Source organism: Pelobates fuscus, chromosome 2 (genome assembly GCF_036172605.1).
Source record: "Pelobates fuscus isolate aPelFus1 chromosome 2, aPelFus1.pri, whole genome shotgun sequence".
In the NCBI taxonomy this organism is placed as follows: domain Eukaryota; kingdom Metazoa; phylum Chordata; class Amphibia; order Anura; family Pelobatidae; genus Pelobates; species Pelobates fuscus.
In genome coordinates, this window is record NC_086318.1 from 155,533,362 (window position 1) to 155,551,626 (window position 18,265).

The 18,265-nt window shown below is 39.5% G+C and overlaps 1 protein-coding gene across 1 annotated transcript in view; it reads right to left on the reverse strand.

Moving 5' to 3' along the window:
• The window catches only part of ABCC5 (ATP binding cassette subfamily C member 5), a 113,895-nt gene that overhangs the window by 42,991 nt on the left and 52,639 nt on the right, over window positions 1-18,265 (reverse strand). Inside the window, exons 3-8 of the mRNA XM_063442870.1 lie at window positions 16,567-16,727; window positions 15,121-15,276; window positions 11,236-11,383; window positions 6,123-6,356; window positions 3,999-4,172; window positions 2,788-2,935 (exon numbers count right to left, since the gene is read on the reverse strand). Of these exons, the coding sequence (XP_063298940.1) occupies window positions 2,788-2,935; window positions 3,999-4,172; window positions 6,123-6,356; window positions 11,236-11,383; window positions 15,121-15,276; window positions 16,567-16,727 (1,021 nt within the window). The remainder of the gene's footprint in view (window positions 1-2,787; window positions 2,936-3,998; window positions 4,173-6,122; window positions 6,357-11,235; window positions 11,384-15,120; window positions 15,277-16,566; window positions 16,728-18,265) is intronic.

Sequence of the window (18,265 nt, forward strand, 5' to 3'; positions counted from 1 at the left end):
CTTGTCCTCGCCAGTGGACATGTGTCGTACCTATGTGGTACCGGTACCTTATATAGTGCAACATTATAATAAACAGAAATATGAAAATCAAAGCAATAACATTAACAATAACAACGTTAGGCATAGTCATCTGTGAAAGTACTAAGCCCCCTTTAGCTTGGTTGCCGTGCCCTGGTATCTCACATCAAATTTACAATTGTGTTCATTCGGATAGCGACCAGCCAGTTGGTTTCCATTCCCTCTAACCCCGCTCCCTCCGGGTCCACACCCCCCGCCCCCCCTGTGCCTGTGGATCGGTTCCTCTACCTTTCCCGTGCGGTATACTTGTGTGCGTGTTTCCCTTCCCTCCCGCCCTCCCGTCCTCCCGCCCTACCGCCTTGCTCCTGAGCAGTTGGTGGCCTGGCTCCCTTACCTCCTCCTACTCCTGTGTTCCTGTCCGTTTACCCTGATTCCCTACCCGGGACCCTACCCGGTTAACCCCCCCATACTCCTAGTGTTGTAATTGGGTCCGGTCTCGTCCGCGTTTGGGTGCCTGATGTCTGAGCGAGGCTGGCCCTCGCGCCCCCAGCCCGCTCCTGAGTAGGTCATCACTAGGCCTCTACGGGGGGGGGGGGGGTAGTGGCCTAGTGATCCGGTAGTGGTGGTGACTTGGGTTCGACAAGGTTAGAGTGTGTCCCCAGAGGAAGAGGTCGTATCGAGTCAGGTCCTGGCTGTATTGTCGGCTGCTTCCGCCTCCTCTCAGAGGCCTCGTGGGCCGGTCGCCTGTTGGCGGGTGATCTTCGGGATCTGGTTATCTGCTATATGTGATCTAGGGCCCTGGGCGGGGGTATAGAGGGCCAGGGGGTCCGGCCATTGTAGCGGGGCCGGTGTGATCTGTAGTTCCCTCCCCAGGGCGTCCAGGTCCGCCATGTCCTTCACCATATATGGGCCACGTGGTGTGTGAACCTGTAATCCAGTCGGGAAACACCAGCGGTACTTGATCTTATTAGCTCGTAATTGTCTGGTGAATGGGCGTAACGCCCTGCGGTAGGCAAGTGTGGTGGGAGAGAGGTCCGGGTATAGTTGAACCTCGGTGCTGCCCAGTAGTACCCTGTCCGTCCCCCCGGCTTTGCGTAATATTTCTTCCTTTAAGTGATAGTCCGTAAGGCAGCATATAGCATCTCTGGGCAAACTCCCCGGAGGGCCTTTCGGTCTGAGCGCCCGGTGTGCTCTCACCATGTCGATTGGCGTTTGCGGGGTGCGACCCAGTATTCTGTTAAAGATGCCCTCTAGGGTGGTCTGTATTGGGGCGGTTTCGTCCGCTTCCTCTGGGATCCCCCGGATCCTGATGATCTGCCTCCTCCCCCTGTTATCTCGGTGCTCTAGGTGGTGTGCCATCTGCTGTAGCCGCTGGGTGGTAAGTTGGAGGGTCCCTGTGTTGGCAGACTGCGCCGCTTGTATGTGGTCGCAGTCCACCTCGAGCTGGGAGACCCTGTGGTGTAGGCCGCAGAATTCCTCCCGCATGGCCTGCAGTTCTTCGGTGATGGAGGCACGGAGGCTGTTGTTCTCCTCCGCCAGGTCTGCCTTGGTGGGCAGGCTGCGGAGGATGCTGATCCATTCCGGATTCGGGTCTGAGGGGAACGGTACAGGCGTCCCGGCTAGCGCTTCCTCTCCATGTAGGGAGGGTGGTGAGAGGGCCCCTCTCGAGGCCGTCGAGTCATTTGAGGCCTGTGCTTCCCCCTCCGCTTGGGCCGTCAGGAATCGCCGCAAGGAGGAATTCGAGGTACCCCTCGGGGTGTCAGCGGGCTTGGAGGAGTGCGGTACCTTGTGTGATTTGCCCATTTTCGGGGCAATTAGGTGCTACTGGCGAGGTTTTGCTGGGAGCCTTGCGGGGAGCTCAGGGTTTACGCCACCATCTTCTTCGGCTTCCAAGCCACGCCCCCTATTTTTTTTTTCTCTTGAGTACATATACTCCAGCCAACCCATGGTTATTTGAATACAGAGTGAAGATTGAATCCTTGGAGGGAATTTACACTTAAGGCACTTTAACCTCAGTGAATGTGTGAGTGGCCATTTGTAAATGGTTTATTCAAATACACAGTTATACGCTATGTTTTTTTTTGTTTGTTATTGGTTTAGGAGATCATCCCCTATTGTTTGCATATAAGTCATGCTATACAAATTAATCTGGCCTTTACCAACTTCCTACCCAAATTCTGCAACCTCCAAACATCCAGAACAAACTCCCAGAACAATGAGCACGTTAGAGATGAGCAAACCTGCAGCACCCATTACCTAATTAAACTGACAAGGAGATTTTTAAATAAACTTTTGCTTGCATTCTAACAAAAATCATTTACATGTACAGTATTAACCAGGACAAATACTATAAATCACGAAAAACAGAAAAGTGGCAGTTCTTTTCTAACAGAGCATATCAAAGATTTCAAATATTTACAAGAACACTGGATTTTGAAAGCACTTTCAAAAACATGGTGGAATAGAATTACAAAAACCTGTATAACAAAATAAATTTTAAAAATTTTGCTTTTTTTTCCCTTGTAAGATTTTGAACTCCATTCACACCCAGTTTGCAGCACTCAGTATTTTTTTGGAATGCAGTTCCGTTCCCGCATTGCAAACACCACCTACTTTGTTTGTCTACAATGAAATATACTATCAAATAGAAGTCAAAAATGGGTAAAACCAGCACAAGAATGGAGGCTGGAGACTTCCCAGTAGGCTTCTGTTTATGTCTCTACATAATGTCCTCCCCCCCCCCCCACCAAATGATAAGACAACACTTACTCTGCACGTTTTGAGAGAAGGCCTTTACCCAGGCATACATTTTAATAAATTTGATGTAATTTAGGACTTCATTCATCTTTTGTACCCGTTCATCTGTGACTGATACACATTTGCGTCTGAAATAAGCAGTAAGTCTGGATACAAACATCTGAAAGAATGGAAATGGTTGAAATATATTTACACACCGTTAGCATTGTTTCAAGGTTGCTAAACTAAACTAAAACATTGCTTTGTTAACTGGAACTGGCAATTTCAGGAGGTTTGAAATGGGAAATATTGATAACATTCTTTATTTGAAATATTGGGTTTTTGATCAGCAGCTTTTAAATTGTTGTGAAACTAGATGTCCCATGATACCTTGCCAACCTAAAGAATTGCCTACCAGCTATCCTTGCTTTAGATCTTAAAGGACCACTCTAGTGCCATGAAAACATACTCGTTTTCCTGGCACTAGAGTGACCTAAGGGTGCCCCCACCCTCAGGGACCCCCTCCCGCCCGGCTCTGGAAAGGGGAAAGGGGTTAAATCTTACCTTTTTCCAGCGCTGGGCGGAGAGATCTCCTCCTGCTCTCCTCCTCCGATCCTCCTCTTCTCCTCCCCGTCAGCTGAATGCGCACGCGCGGCAAGAGCTGCGCGCGCATTCAGCCGGTCACATAGGAAAGCATTCATAATGCTTTCCTATGGACGCTTGCGTGCTCTCACTGTGAAAATCACAGTGAGAAGCACGCAAGCGCCTCTAGCGGCTGTCAATGAGACAGCCACTAGAGGACATAGGGGGAAGGCTTAACCCATTCATAAACATAGCAGTTTCTCTGAAACTGCTATGTTTATGAGAAAATGGGTTAACCCTAGAAGGACCTGGCACCCAGACCACCTCATTAAGCTGAAGTGGTCTGGGTGCCTAGAGTGGTCCTTTAAATGTACAATCAACATTTATCTTTCACCAACACAGATGTTGCCTGTAACAAGAGGGTGTTCTCAGAGTGCAAAAGCATTGCAGGGAAGTCTTATATAACAAGTGAGAAAGCCATTTAAGCCAACATTAATAGCTTTTTTGTTCAATTTGTTGCATGGTGACCATGAAAATTGTAATTAAGAGATCGTTTTTTCGTCATACCGTGCAAATATATTTTTGCACCCCAAGAAACACATATAATGCATAGTATCAGTAAGTGAACTGGACATTATGTACAGCAAAATAAGGTCACTTACCATAGCTGGGTAGAAGAGTATGAAAATTGAAGAGCCCAGAAAGCCAGTTGGACCCAATATGAAGACAGTATAAATCATTCCTAGAATTGCAACAATGGGTCCTCCCGCCAGCAAGCTGCCAACTGCTGCAGCCTCAAACATTCGCTGCCCATCAGTGGAGCAAACATTTATCAGCTGGAAAAAAAGGACAAGGAAGTCTGAAAAAACATTGTACTATTTATGATATTCTCTTGGGGCCACTGACTCAATGCAGGTCTCATTTTCCCTGTGGAAAACATATCTACTCTCATTCATGAACTGCATTATTATTTACAGTTTATAAAAGGCTGTAGAGGCATATAGTACCTTTATTTAACGAACACTATAATTGGAAGCTCAAAAAAATAAAATTATATATATATATATATATTATATACACACATACATACACACATACACAGTTGCAAGGAAACGTATGTGAACCCTTTGGAATGATATGGATTTCTGCACAAATTGGTCATAAAATGTGATCTGATCATCATCTAAGTCACAACAATAGAACATCACAGTATGCTTAAACTAATAACACACAAAGAATGAAATGTTGCCATGTTTTTATTGAACACACCATGTAAACATTCACAGACTAATGACATTGCCAAGAGCTAATTGGAGTGAGATGTCAGCCAACTGGAGTCCAATCAATGAGATGAGATTGGAGGTGTTGGTTACAGCTGCACTGCCCTATAAAAAACACACACCAGTTCTGGGTTTCTTTTCACAAGAAGCATTGCCTGATGTGAATAATGCCTCGCACAAAAGAGCTCTCAGAAGACCTACGATTAAGAATTGTTGACTTGCATAAAGCTGGAAAGGGTTATAAAAGTATCTCCAAAGGCCTTGCTGTTCATCAGTCCACGGTAAGACAAATTGTCTATAAATGGAGAAAGTTCAGCACTGCTGCTACTCTCCCTAGGAGTGGCCGTCCTGTAAAGAGGACTGCAAGAGCACAGCGCAAACTGCTCAATGAGGTGAAGAAGAATCCTAGAGTGTCAGCTAAAGACTTACAAAAGTCACTGGCAAATGCTAACATCCCTGTTAGCGAATCTACAATATGTAAAACACTAAACAAGAATGGATTTCATAGGAGGATACCACAGAGCAAGCCACTGCTGTCCAAACAAAACATTGCTGCACGTTTACAGTTTGCACAAGAGCACCTGGATGTTCCACAGCAGTACTGGCAAAATATTCTGTGGACAGATGAAACCAAAGTTGAGTTGTTTGGAAGAAACACACAACACTATGTGTGGCGAAAAAGAGGCACAGCACACCAACATCAAAACCTCATCCCAACTGTGAAGTATGGTGGTGGGGGCATCATGGTTTGGGGCTGCTTTGCTGCGTCAGGGCCTGGACGGATTGCTATCACCGAAGGAAAAATGAATTCCCAAGTTTATCAAGACATTTTGCAGAACTGAAGCTCAACAGAAGATGGGTGTTGCAACAGGACAATGACCCAAAGCATAGAGTAAATCAACAACAGAATGGCTTAAACAGAAGAAAATACGCCTTCTGAAGTGGCCCAGTCAGAGTCCTGACCTCAACCCGATAGAGATGCTGTGGCATGACCTCAAGAAAGCGATTCACACCAGACATCCCAAGAATATTGCTGAACTGAAACAGTTCTGTAAAGAGGAATGGTCAAGAATTACTCCTGACCGTTGTGCACGTCTGATCTGCAACTACAGGAAACGTTTGGTTGAAGTTATTGCTGCCAAAGGAGGTTCAACCAGTTATTAAATCCAAGGCTTCACATACTTTTTCCACCTGCACTGTGAATGTTTACATGGTGTGTTCAATAAAAACATGGCAACATTTCATTCTTTGTGTGTTATTAGTTTAAGCAGACTGTGATTGTCTATTGTTGTGACTTAGATGATGATCAGATCACATTTTATGACCAATTTGTGCAGAAATCCATATCATTCCAAAGGGTTCACATACTTTTTCTTGCAACTGTATATCATTAAGTTTAATATAATAAACATAAAAAAAATATATATATATATATATATAAATATATATGAAAATTTGATGACAGTTGTCACAAGATATATAAAAATAAATAAAGCTATTGCCCACCTCTCCCATGGATTTCTCTTTTATATTCTTCAGCTTTAGGATTTTCTTGAAGGCCATGGTTAGTATTGCCCCTCTCACTCTAGCACCCGTCCGGTAATTCAAAGCCCAGGTAAGTGCCAAGGACCAGGATCGGACAATCTCTGTCATCAGAAGCCCAAAAACTAGGAGTATGCTGTATGATGGATTTGTATAACTTTGTTGTGTGTATTCCAAAAGGCTTTTCACTACAAACGCCTATAAGGAGAAAGGTAAAGGGGCGTGAGGTTTCCCAAACACTATCACTCAACACTTTTAACAAACTTTATGGTAAGTTAGAAACCACCCATTTGATTTTGGAACATACTGTATTTTGAAAAGCAAAACTGAAAGGAGGTGAAAGTGTAACTTTGCAAAATACTTTTTTCTTTCAACAGGATTGTAAACATATGCTTGCTCTTCCTGACTTTCATTATTTATGAATTAAATACTTAAAAATTAGAGTAATTAGTTGGGTCATTAGTTGGTGAAAAAATGACATGGAAGTATACATGTTAGTCTGCTTCGAGAATAATCAGGCTCAGAATTAACCAGCTGTAGTGATGTATTACACAAACACCTTCATTACAAGAGTAGAAGAATTAAGATTATTTATGGGCAGGGAGCCTTCTAACTTAACATAAATTTGACGGTTCATTTAAGAGAACATTACAAAAATAATAAAAAAAAATACTTAAATTAAAACAAAACAAAAAACAAAACATAAAAAAAAAAAGATTATCTTAAAATAAAAGCAAGTATTTAAGGCATATTCTTTGCAACGTGCGCATTGATAAAAATGAACAATTGTACCTACAGTTGTACGGGGAAGAGGACATTTGGCAATAAATTCCTGAAAATAAATATCAGCAGATTATTATGGAAAAAAAAATAAAAAAAAAAAAATAGAAATTTTCAAAACAATGTGTCAACATTGCGTATGCTCTCTTAAGTCATCTTACCCAGAAAACCTTTGTTTTCTTCGAAATCTACCAAAAGGACTCACTTGTGCACATTCCAACCAACGACTCCAAAGTGAAATCTCTTCCCTCTTTCTTTCTCTCTAAATAAATCAATTTATTTACACTTGCATATTCAAAACTAAAGCATGGAGATGCCAGCAGTTAAAACTATTAGGTATAAAATAACTATAAACTTAGGAAATAATAAACCATTTTATTCAGGGGGTTTGTGGGAAGCATACCACCAAATAAATATTCAAACATCCAAAAAAAACAAAACAGATTTCTAATGATATACAATTAAGAAATAAAACAGTTGAGGCATATTATACACATATCAAGGAATCACTAGAACGATGCTGCGAAAAACCTCTTTGTAAGAAAAATCTTCAAAAGCAGTATTCCTAGAAATGGTAATCTTAGTTTCTTCAATTGGAACTTGCTTGTTGGGGGTTCAGTGAATCATCAAGAAGGAACAAAAAATATAAAACAAAACTGATTTTTTGCGACGATATTGGACTAACGAGTTTGGCCTTAAGAGGATGGGACTATAACAAATGGGCACAATCTCTTAGTCTCTTCTATGTCCTTCCACACAGTCTGTAGAAATGAGCCATGCCTTGACACACTGCCAGCATAGGTTAAGAGCAGCTTGGGGAATTGTACACCACAACCAGAAGCGATGAGAGAATTAAGCTGGGTTTATCTATCATCCAGCCTGTTTTCAAAGAAACATAAGCAGAGTTCATGGAGTCCATGTCCTTAAGAATCCCCAATCAATCACTTTTTTTGTTAGCTCTGATAGGCTTGTCTTTTCAATTACTATTTGTGAGGGAATGCAGGACTCCGAGACGACTTTAAACATAATAAGTTGCCTGTTATGAAAGGTAAAAATCTGAAACAGGGATTCTAGCTTAAAAGGATTTAAAAAAAAAAAAAAAAAAAAAATTCAAACAAAAACAAAAAATACACAGAAAGGGAACAATGATACAGAGAACAAAACACCCAAGGGAAAAAAAACCTAGACAAAAAATAAATTAAAAATAAAACAGAAAAATAAATCTTAGAAAAACATTTCAATCCAACACTAGAGAAAAGTCTGCACCTCCTGTGACTATAGGGAGATGCTGAGATTCTCAGTGTATAAACAATTCCCCATCGGTACCATCAAGAAGAATATTGTGGCTTTCACATTTTAGGTTTTCAGCTTTTCTGCCAAATTGAAAACTAAAAATGAAAAATGGGAAGCAAATTATAAATACAGGATATTGCACTGTTAGGAGAAATGGTGAAAATATGTCCACCACTAATAAATGTTACCTAAACAAAATCCTCATGGTTGTAAGCATTCCCATGGAATAAATATGACCTTACCTTGGTCTTGCATTGCGAGGGTTTCTGCCCAGCTTGACTGGCTCAATCTGCCCGCAGAACTGCCACCCTGAAAATTCTGAAGAATAGCTTCTGTCATTGGTTCCACTACACAGGTTAATTTTGTGTCATGACCCATCTCCCACCCAAAGTCCAGCGTCTCACTTGAATGGGAGAGGCTGGATCAACAAGCAGCATTCTGCAAACGTGTGTTTTTTTTTTTTACCATTGACATTTTGTTCTGCCACCTACTTATGGGCAAAATCAAGGGCAAGTAACAATCTTTTAGCGTATACTTATAGGTTTGTATACCTCAATTTGTACAATTATTATAGTTGAGACTGACAACTAAAGGAAATTAAAAAAAATGTTTTAAAAAAAGGGAAAAACTTCTGCTAGAACATTAAAAAGAGCTTGAGAGTAACTGCACTGATGACTGGGCAGGGAGCTCACACAAGGTTAAATAATTTGGGCATGATAACCAACAGTTTACAGCTTTCTCACAATTGTCACTTTGTATCGGTTAATGTTTTGTCAAAGAAAAATCTGAACTATTTTAAGTTTAATGACACTATAGGACAAAGTCTCCAAACAATGTACTTCTTTAATTTTAGTACAATGGGGCTGCTATTAAATCTGTCCTCAGAACAAAATGTGAGCATTTTGGAGACTGCCTGGTTTGGAGACTTAAAGTCTGGTGAACATCACAACCTATACTTTAGAGACAAGTCTTATTATAGAACCAAGAACCAAACATTTAAAAGATTACTAGTCTTAAAGGGAAAGACATTTTTTTTTGGTTGTGTCTTAACATGTAAGAAATAAGAAATGATAACATGACAATTACTTCCCTAAAATGTAAAATATGGGTCGAAGGTTCTTCCGTCTTACAACTAACCTAGTTAATAGGTGATGAACAATTATTTAGGTTTGTAAACCATTCACAGAACAGAAATGCAGTCAAGGCAGCCTATATAATAATTTGCATTAATAGGATAGATCAAAACAAAAGCGGTCTATGAATGGTGACAAAGCATGTACAGCACTTAAGGGTCTATTTACCGACACCTCTGAATTGGACTAGGGTCACTTGAGAAAGAGTGAGACAAATAAAGAAATCAAAGATAAAACCTGTGACTTGCTCCTAGCTTTTATGGACTTGACAGTCACCCTGCCAAGTTCAATATTAAACCTATGGTGCTCTAAAGTTCAGCAGAACTTAGAAACTTACAGATATTAGATTACTATAGATTTCACCAGATTCCAGTCATTTGGAGCGCAGCTCAGAACATTTCACCAGGATCCATCTTATAGCCACATCACCCTAGTTATGTGTAGTAGATAACAAAAGCCAAGTGGTTAAACACAAATTAAGGAAAAGCTATAAATATTTCAAGAGATTACCAAAATTAATGTAAAAACAAAAACACACTATTAAACCATTATAAAGATCTAATTTTGAAATGCCTGCAAGGTCATCTGTGACATTAATGTCCGTGAGAGCCCACCGCCCATGTAGTGTAACAATGACAGAAGCTCTTCTTAATGAAGTTTGCTTTGTTAAAGCCCTGAGTTTATTATATTTTAATTAGGTAAGGACCACTAGATTAAAATGAAAATAAACATAAAAATATATATACACAATAAAGAAGGTGAACCCTTAACCCCTTAAACATGTCAGAAATTTACAAAAGCTGCTGGAAGAAAAAAAAAAAGCAACATAAAATATGCAATAAAAATAAAAGCTGGAAATAAACGCTTGTAGATTACTCAAAATCATATCCCATCTGTACTTACCCACTCAATGCACCTCCATCTTTACACAGCAAACACTGAAAATTACTACAAGCTGTAAAAAGTTTCTACACCTCAAGATAAATTTGCAGAAAACATGATTTAGTAAATGTAATTACTTTCTAAATTAAAATAAGATCATATAGGTAGTATACAAAGTGAACAATGGAGTAAAGCGAATATAGACCCTAACTTACAATAACCCTTATTGGCTCCGCCCAATCAGTTAATATATCACCTAACCTGTAACCTAATAGCGCTCACCTAAGATGCTCACCAAGTCCAGAACTGTAACTAGACCTGCAGTCTAAGTAAAAGAACCCTGCAGAAGGCAGCAGGTACACACAAGCTGTATGTAGAAAAGCAAGGATAGCAGACAACTTCAGTGAACTGTGTATATAAATGTAATTTCTTCTGTGACTTACTTGTACAAGGAGCTTATCTGTCTGTCCTGACCTGTTTCCATGTACAAAGACCAGACTGCCTGCGGATGTCTCCTATGGCTGTATGGATTTCGGCAAAGCTTTTTGGATTAATGTTTTCATACATCCTAGTTTTTCCACCAGTTTTAAAATTATAAATCTCTGTAGCAAGTTTTTGAAAGTATTTAGACTGGCAAAAATCCCAAAAGACAATATGAAGGTAAAAAATAAAAATGAACAGTACAGCAAGGCCATGCATAACCAAAAATACTAAGGAGGTTTGTTTTGTCTTTAGCTTTTATCTACATTACACTTGGACACATGACTCTTTTAGTGAACAATCAGACCTTTTGTAAAATTAAACAGCAACTTTTCAAATGCAAACAGAGAAAATAAAATATAGGATGAGAGAAAACCAGATGATGAACATCCTAACTTTACAGATGTAAAGCTCAGCCACTCCTTGCAAGGAGAACAAGATGACATAAAACACTAATCCTGGAGACAAGATTACCTCTGGGCACGTGAAACAGGGTGGAAACTACTTACTGGACCAATGAAGCCAGCCAACTGTGTGAGCATTAGGCACATGATGGAAATAATGAGCCTAGTGCGACAGAACATCCACACAACACGGCGCAGAGATGACTCTTCCGCACCCCGCTCTGCTAACTCCTCCAGCCACAACTTCTCCAACCTGCATTAAAAAAATATATATTTTTTTTATATATTCTATATAAATGGGACATGACCTTTACACAGTGATGGAAAATAAGTACGGATTATGTTTCATCAATAAAATTACTTGTCAAATGTGCTTTAGGAAGGTCAAGGACTCTCTTGTAAATGAAAAAAATCAGGAATCCCCCCACAGACTTCACCTCATGGCTAGGAAGGACTCCGCAACCTGTTTCAAATGCACACACACTAAAATCGACTTGTATCACTGTCTGTGGGAGTGTATGCTCATTCAGAACTTTTGAACTGAGGTGAGGGGATACCTGGCCAATGAGAACATGCCAGCTTTACACAAATGTATAGAATAGAAAAGCAGACCTAATGGGTCAGAGAAAATAGGGCGCCCCCTAGTAAATATCCGTGCATATATACAGAGGATAAAACATAACCTTTAATGATTACTGTATAAAAGATTACCTACAATAGGATTGCAAAAAACAAAAAAATAATAATAAAAAATGAAAAGATGGGAGGATATAATCGAGAGAACGTGCTGGATGGGGTAAAGTATCCTAAAATAATCACCTGAAGGATACTTGATATTCCCCCCAGCATGTATGATGTCTCTCTAGTACACTACTGCCCCAATGCAATCCCTCAAGGATGTAGAGCACCCTCCAGCTAGCACCCACTGGCTATAACCAAAACCAGAATCAAATGGGGTGAAAGAGGTAGCTAAAAATAGCAAACTTCGGAGGGAACTGTAGCAAAAAAAGGGATAACAAAAACGAGGTCAATAATGAAACACTGTCCTGAAAGGATACAATGTATCTGAAGAACGATATAGCTACTAGAGCACAGCCTCAGGGGGCCAGGAAAATAGATCTGGCGTGGAGAGAGCACAAACTTTGATGAGAGAAAACCCAGCAAACAGCCCTTCACCACTTCCCCCCTGCCTCTAGTTGATCTAGCTCAGTACACAGGACTAATTCAGATTTCTGGGCTTTCTAGCTAATCTTTCAAAGGAACAGTGTCATCAAGTATCCTCCCTGCCTGCCTGACACGTGTTTCGGCGCTACTGTATGCGCCTTCTTCGGAGGCTAACCAAAAATTATGTGAGCTTCGGGGGCTCCTTAAGTACCCCTTCACACTGGATCCAATCTATGGGCGTGTGCAATGCGTCCGCGCCAAAACTGGCCAGCGTTGAGCAAGCCACTCCCCTAATTGACGTGCCGGAATGGGATAGGGTTATGCTAATAGGATGACCGAGACCCGGTTAACACCACGAGTGCCGGTATCCTACTACCTAGTCCGTGATGTGTAAACACTGAACATAGGAGTAACACATAAGTGTGAATGAGCAGAATCAAGATTCAACACGGTTATGTGTTGAATGGCTGATATTAATGCGAGCATATCCTAGTGTGTCAGTGTTATTTGTAACTAAAGTAGAGCGTCTACTGAGCTATGCAGCAAAGCCTGAGAGGGCTGATTATGATGCCTTCAGTGCCAGTTTGTAAGTGCCCCTCTCAGCAGCGGCACTAAGGGATTGACCAACAGAAATAGGGGAGTGCTTGTTGTATATAGATATATACAGGGTATTAAATGAACCCCCGATGCTAAACAAAGGACAAATAAAAGTATATACAGTCTTAATAAACAATATGCCAGCATTTAATTTTGTTTAAGTTTCTAAAGCTTTGCCTTGTCCGGTCATCCAGTTCCTTAAACTTAGTTTGATTTCATGCAATTACTGCATCTTTCCATCCGTCCATGGGTTGTCTGCCCTACATCTACTCAGATTTCTGGGACTGTTGGAACCCATAGACATCCCCTTCATTGCCACAAGATTAGTAGCCACAAGTTATGTTACTATTATACTTCTTAGGTACTGTATCAAGTGCCAATGGCTCGACTGGCTTCATGTGACTGCCACGGGGTATACTAAAGCCTAACAGGTAGCATTACACAAGAGGTGTAGCCCCAGATTAACAACCAGGTACCCTGGGGAAGTACAATCTTCTCTACCTCAATTCACAGTGGAATTTGTTCGCACCCCAACATTATATCCTTTTCTACTAATTTGCTCTATATCTAATCATTCAGATGGGATGTGCCTTCCTTTTCTTACACCTAGTGATCGGCCACCTGGACATTCCTTGAGACACTGTAGTGACCACACAGACTGTGACTTCCTAACACTATAATAGGACTGGACATTTGAGTTACATTTTTTTTATTTATTTAGTTTTCATGTTTTTTCTTATGGAAAAAGTGAATGTTAGATTTATTTTATTTATTTATTACTGCTATTTATAAAGCGCCAACAGATTCCGCAGAGCTGATACAACTGTATTATCACTAATGTTATTACAATTGTATCATGGTCTATGATTGATGCTTCTATGTATGCCATGTATTTTGCATTCACAATAAAAATTGATTTTGGAAAAAGTCAGGAATTAAAGGTGTAATTAATCTGCGATATTCACTAAAGTGAAAATTCTAAGTGAATTTCAAATGTAAGGACAAAATAGAAAAATGTTTCCAATTTAGCAGTCAGCTATGCTTTCAGTTTGGCTATTCTAGCCTTAATAAAAGGGACCCTATAGTCACCAAAACAACTTTTGCTTAAGGAAGCAGTTTTGATGTATAGAACATGCCCCTGCAGTCTCACTGCACAATCCACTGCCATTTAGGACTTCAATCACATATTTATACAGCCCTAGTCACACCTTCTAGCTTGTGACCTACACAGTCTTCCAAAACACTTCCTGAAAAGAGTTATCTAATGTTTACACTTACTTTATTGCAAATTCTGTTTAACCCCTTAAGGACCAAACTTCTGGAATAAAATGGAATCATGACGTGTCACACATGTCATGTGTCCTTCAGGGGTTAATTTAGAATTTTTTACCTCCTACTCTTTTAATAGCTTGCATGCAGGAGTCTCCTTTACATAATTAATGTTTAACTGACAGAGCAAGAGATAAATTATTTAAAAGTAAGTTACATCTGATTAAGAATTAAACCATTGTGTCAATCACAGCCATTGGAAGGTGTGGTTAGGGCTGCATAAATAGAAACAAAAGTGATCTAACTCCTAAATGAAACTGAATTGAGCTGTAAAACTTCAGAGGCATGATCTATACACAAAAACTGCTTCATTAAGCTAAAGTTATTTTTTCAAGTATAGTGTCTCACTTAAGTCCTGAATAGCTTCTTGTAGTGGTTACAGTTCATACAATCTATGGCTGGCTTGCCCATGGTTTTTGTACCCTTTTTAGTTCCCTTTGGTTAGCCCAGCACTCTTAGAGTATCACTGCTGTATAAGGTCAGATGGATTGTGTGGATAATATAGGAGTGCCCATGTTTTTGTCACACTGTTCCAAAAATGTCTGACAAAAACCTTGAAGACACCTATTGACTCATAGCACCATAACCTCGACAATAACCTGCAAATGTTATGGTTCTTTGAGCTTCCCTTTAGCATGCTGCCACTTAGATGTGGTTCAATACACATATTCCTGGAGAATTTTTTAAATACTTATTGTAACATTAGATGCAATCAGCAACTGATAACCCAAGAACACAAAAGCAACTTTGCAGAAAAAAAAAGGAAAAGAAAACAACACTAACTGAATTTCCAAGAAAACTTACATCTGTGGTTTAACTCTGCTTTTGAATTAGGAGCAGAATTGGAAGGAACATGGTCTTGTATATATAGTTATAATGCTGAATCATTCCATAACATACCGTCTGCTGTTGACATCAGAAGACTCATGCTTTGACAGCTGCCAGATATCTTCTAAATACAGCTCTCCTTTTTTATATGCTAAACGGGCCAGCGGCGTGAGCCAGGAGAAAGTCATGAACGAGAAAAGTCCAGCATTGTCTACTGGGTGCTGGTTTCTACAAAATATGAAAAAGGATACAGATCATCACACAAAACAGCCAGGTAAGGTTAAAAAGTTTACAGAACAGTTTCACAAGCTAGATATATGCAAGAGGAAGTACAAAAGTTACCAAAAACCTTTGTATCAGTACCAGTTCATTTTCAGGGGGAAAAAAAAAGGAAGCTGAAAGAAAATATTAGCAGAACATTTTTGTAAAAGGTTATGAATGAGCAAAGAAGGAGACAAGGCAAAATCAGTTATTTGCTGTACTCCGTTAGAAAAAATGATGGGTTATTCACTAAATCCAGATTAGTGCAGAGAAGACAATGGAACTTCAAATTGTAAGCAAAAATAGCGGCGCTGGAAAAATAGCCGGAGAATATTTCCACTTTGGGTATTTTAGCATACAATTTGCCACAATTCCCAGTTTAGTGAAAAACCCATGATAAATATTGGTTTAAAGGATGTGGAAAGTGACACATTTAAGTGAATTCTATAAAACTATATTACAAATACAAAAGGAGATGCATAACTGTAAAAATTGAGTAGATGGCATGTGAACCAATATAATAAAGTCAACGTGATTATTTGTCTAGAACTTTGCTTCACTTTTTGGTTAGTGACATTTTAATGCATGTTGCTTCACACGTACTAAAACTTACATATTGAAACCTTCACTATGTGATTATAGAGAAACTCTGAAAACAGTACAAAGATATATATTTCATTCCAAAAAGCTGCACCATTTCTCTAATGAAATTAAAGGAACACTATAGGGTCAGGAACACAAAAATGCATCTCTATGAGAAAAATTCAGCGTCCCAATGCAGAGTGTGGAGAAGCTGAATGGCACTGCTGCCTACTGTGTAGCACTGAGCCAGGAAGCACCTCAAGTGGCCATCTGAGGAATGGCCACTTGAAGGTGTCTCTAGGGGCAATGTAAATACTGCGTTTTCTTTGAAAAGGCAGTGTTTGCATGAAAATGCCTGCATATAATGATTATACTAAGAACTTAAAAAAAAAAAAAAACACTTTTATTTTTATCAAGTACATTATATATATTTCATATTTTCATCTTTTTATAATAATTTCAATATACTCGTATACAAAAAATTGTTCAGATTGTACCTTGATACATTTTTACTAGAAAACATTGAGCTGCAGTTGTTCTGGTGACTATAGTATCCCTTTAAGAACTTGCTGAGGAATGAAAACCACTGCACATTTGTTTGAATGTAAAAATAATAACTGAAAGACTGTATACAGTGGGAATAAACCTGATTCATTTGTAAAGTTAATAACTCACTTGGAAGTAAAACGAATGGGTTTAAGGAGGTTGAGCCCAATATGGTATTTGCCTTTATGGTGGCCCTCGTCCAGCATCTTCAAATGGGAGTGCACAGAAATATCCAAAGGAAGACCTTCTGCTCGGGCAGCAGCCTCCAAAGCATCCTGGCAATCCACATACTTGAAAATAAAAAGACAAGAAATTCTATTAGAAATTGTAACTCACTGCTAAGACTGAGAAGAAAATAAAAACCACAAACACAATTATTCTACTTTCTCAGAAATGTACTCCGTTTACATTTGGATTCCTGAAATTATATCAGACTTAAAAGGACAATCTTAATGGAGTGGTTTGGGTGCACAGATGTTATCCACATTCTTGGATAATGTAAAATATCGGCATTTGAAGGAAAAAAAATTAAAACAAACAGGAATGCTTTCATCAGTCTGAAAACAAGTCTCTAGTGGTTGTGAGGGAGTTTCTAGAGAAAATGTGTCCTTACAAAGGCACTCTATAATGTGCTAGTCAGTGATGAGCAGACTATGAAAATCAAGGTTGTAATCCTTACAACCTTCATTTTCTAATATCTTTTAAATACTCTGCCCATCATTTAGGAACTGGCACAAGGGCACTGTGTGGCCATTGTCAAAGTGGCTTGGACATTACCAGCCGTGAAAGTAGACGAAGGACGTCCACAACCGGATGTCTGTACCCAAGTGGCAAGAACTTTTCAATTTCTGAAAATCAAATCTACTAGACCAATAAAAAGGTTTTATTTCAAATAGACTTTGCCTTTTTTAACATTCAAGAAAAATAACATGCATGTCTCAGATTTAATTTTAACAAAAAGTAGGTAGTCCGCCATCTTAATTTTCAAAACTTCACTTACTAAGGTAACATGCCAACAGGAGACAAATTTCAATGTATACTTCCTGGTAGAACACGCAACATAAATATATAATGAATACTTAACACCTGCTTAATATGGATTTGTAATGCCCATCAGAATGAATATACAGAAGAGAATATTGTCACATATAAAATGAGGTAATTCACTGTGAATGTGAGATGGTTGAAGATGGCTAATGTTTGTAGTAACAGCTAAGTGCTGATGACGGCATTTTCCCATGACTAAATAACCATTAGTACAACGCTTCAATTGCACATACAAATCTATTCATATTTTCAGCATTTAAAAACTAAAATCCCAGCTAGTTGAACATACATATATGTTGCAATACATTTTGTGGTTTACATTTGTTAAGACAGACAAAAAAAAAAGATTAGATCATATATGGTCAGCTTTGACCTCAGTTGTTGGATTAAAAGTCCTATAATTCTCTGCCAGTCAAGTGATGAATGGGTTTTTGTTTTGTGCTATGAATGCAATAGGAAGGGGCAAAAAATTAAATAAAGACAATTATGTCTGCTCATTTGAAAGGAACACTCCAAGCACCATAACACAACAGTGCACAAATTTACCTGGCATCTGTAAGAATGCCAGTTCTCCTTCACTGAAAGCAAGATGCTTTTGCACTGTGCTCCCTGTCAATATGCAGGGCCAGCTTCTTGGCTGGGAGTCAGCTGATTTCTTTAAGCCAATGAGTGGTAATCAGCGGATTTCTCTCACCCAATGAGTCAAGCATGCACTGACAGTCTAGCTCAGGGCAAAGAACTTCAGTATCTTAACGGAGAAGGTGACTCGGAGAATAGTACG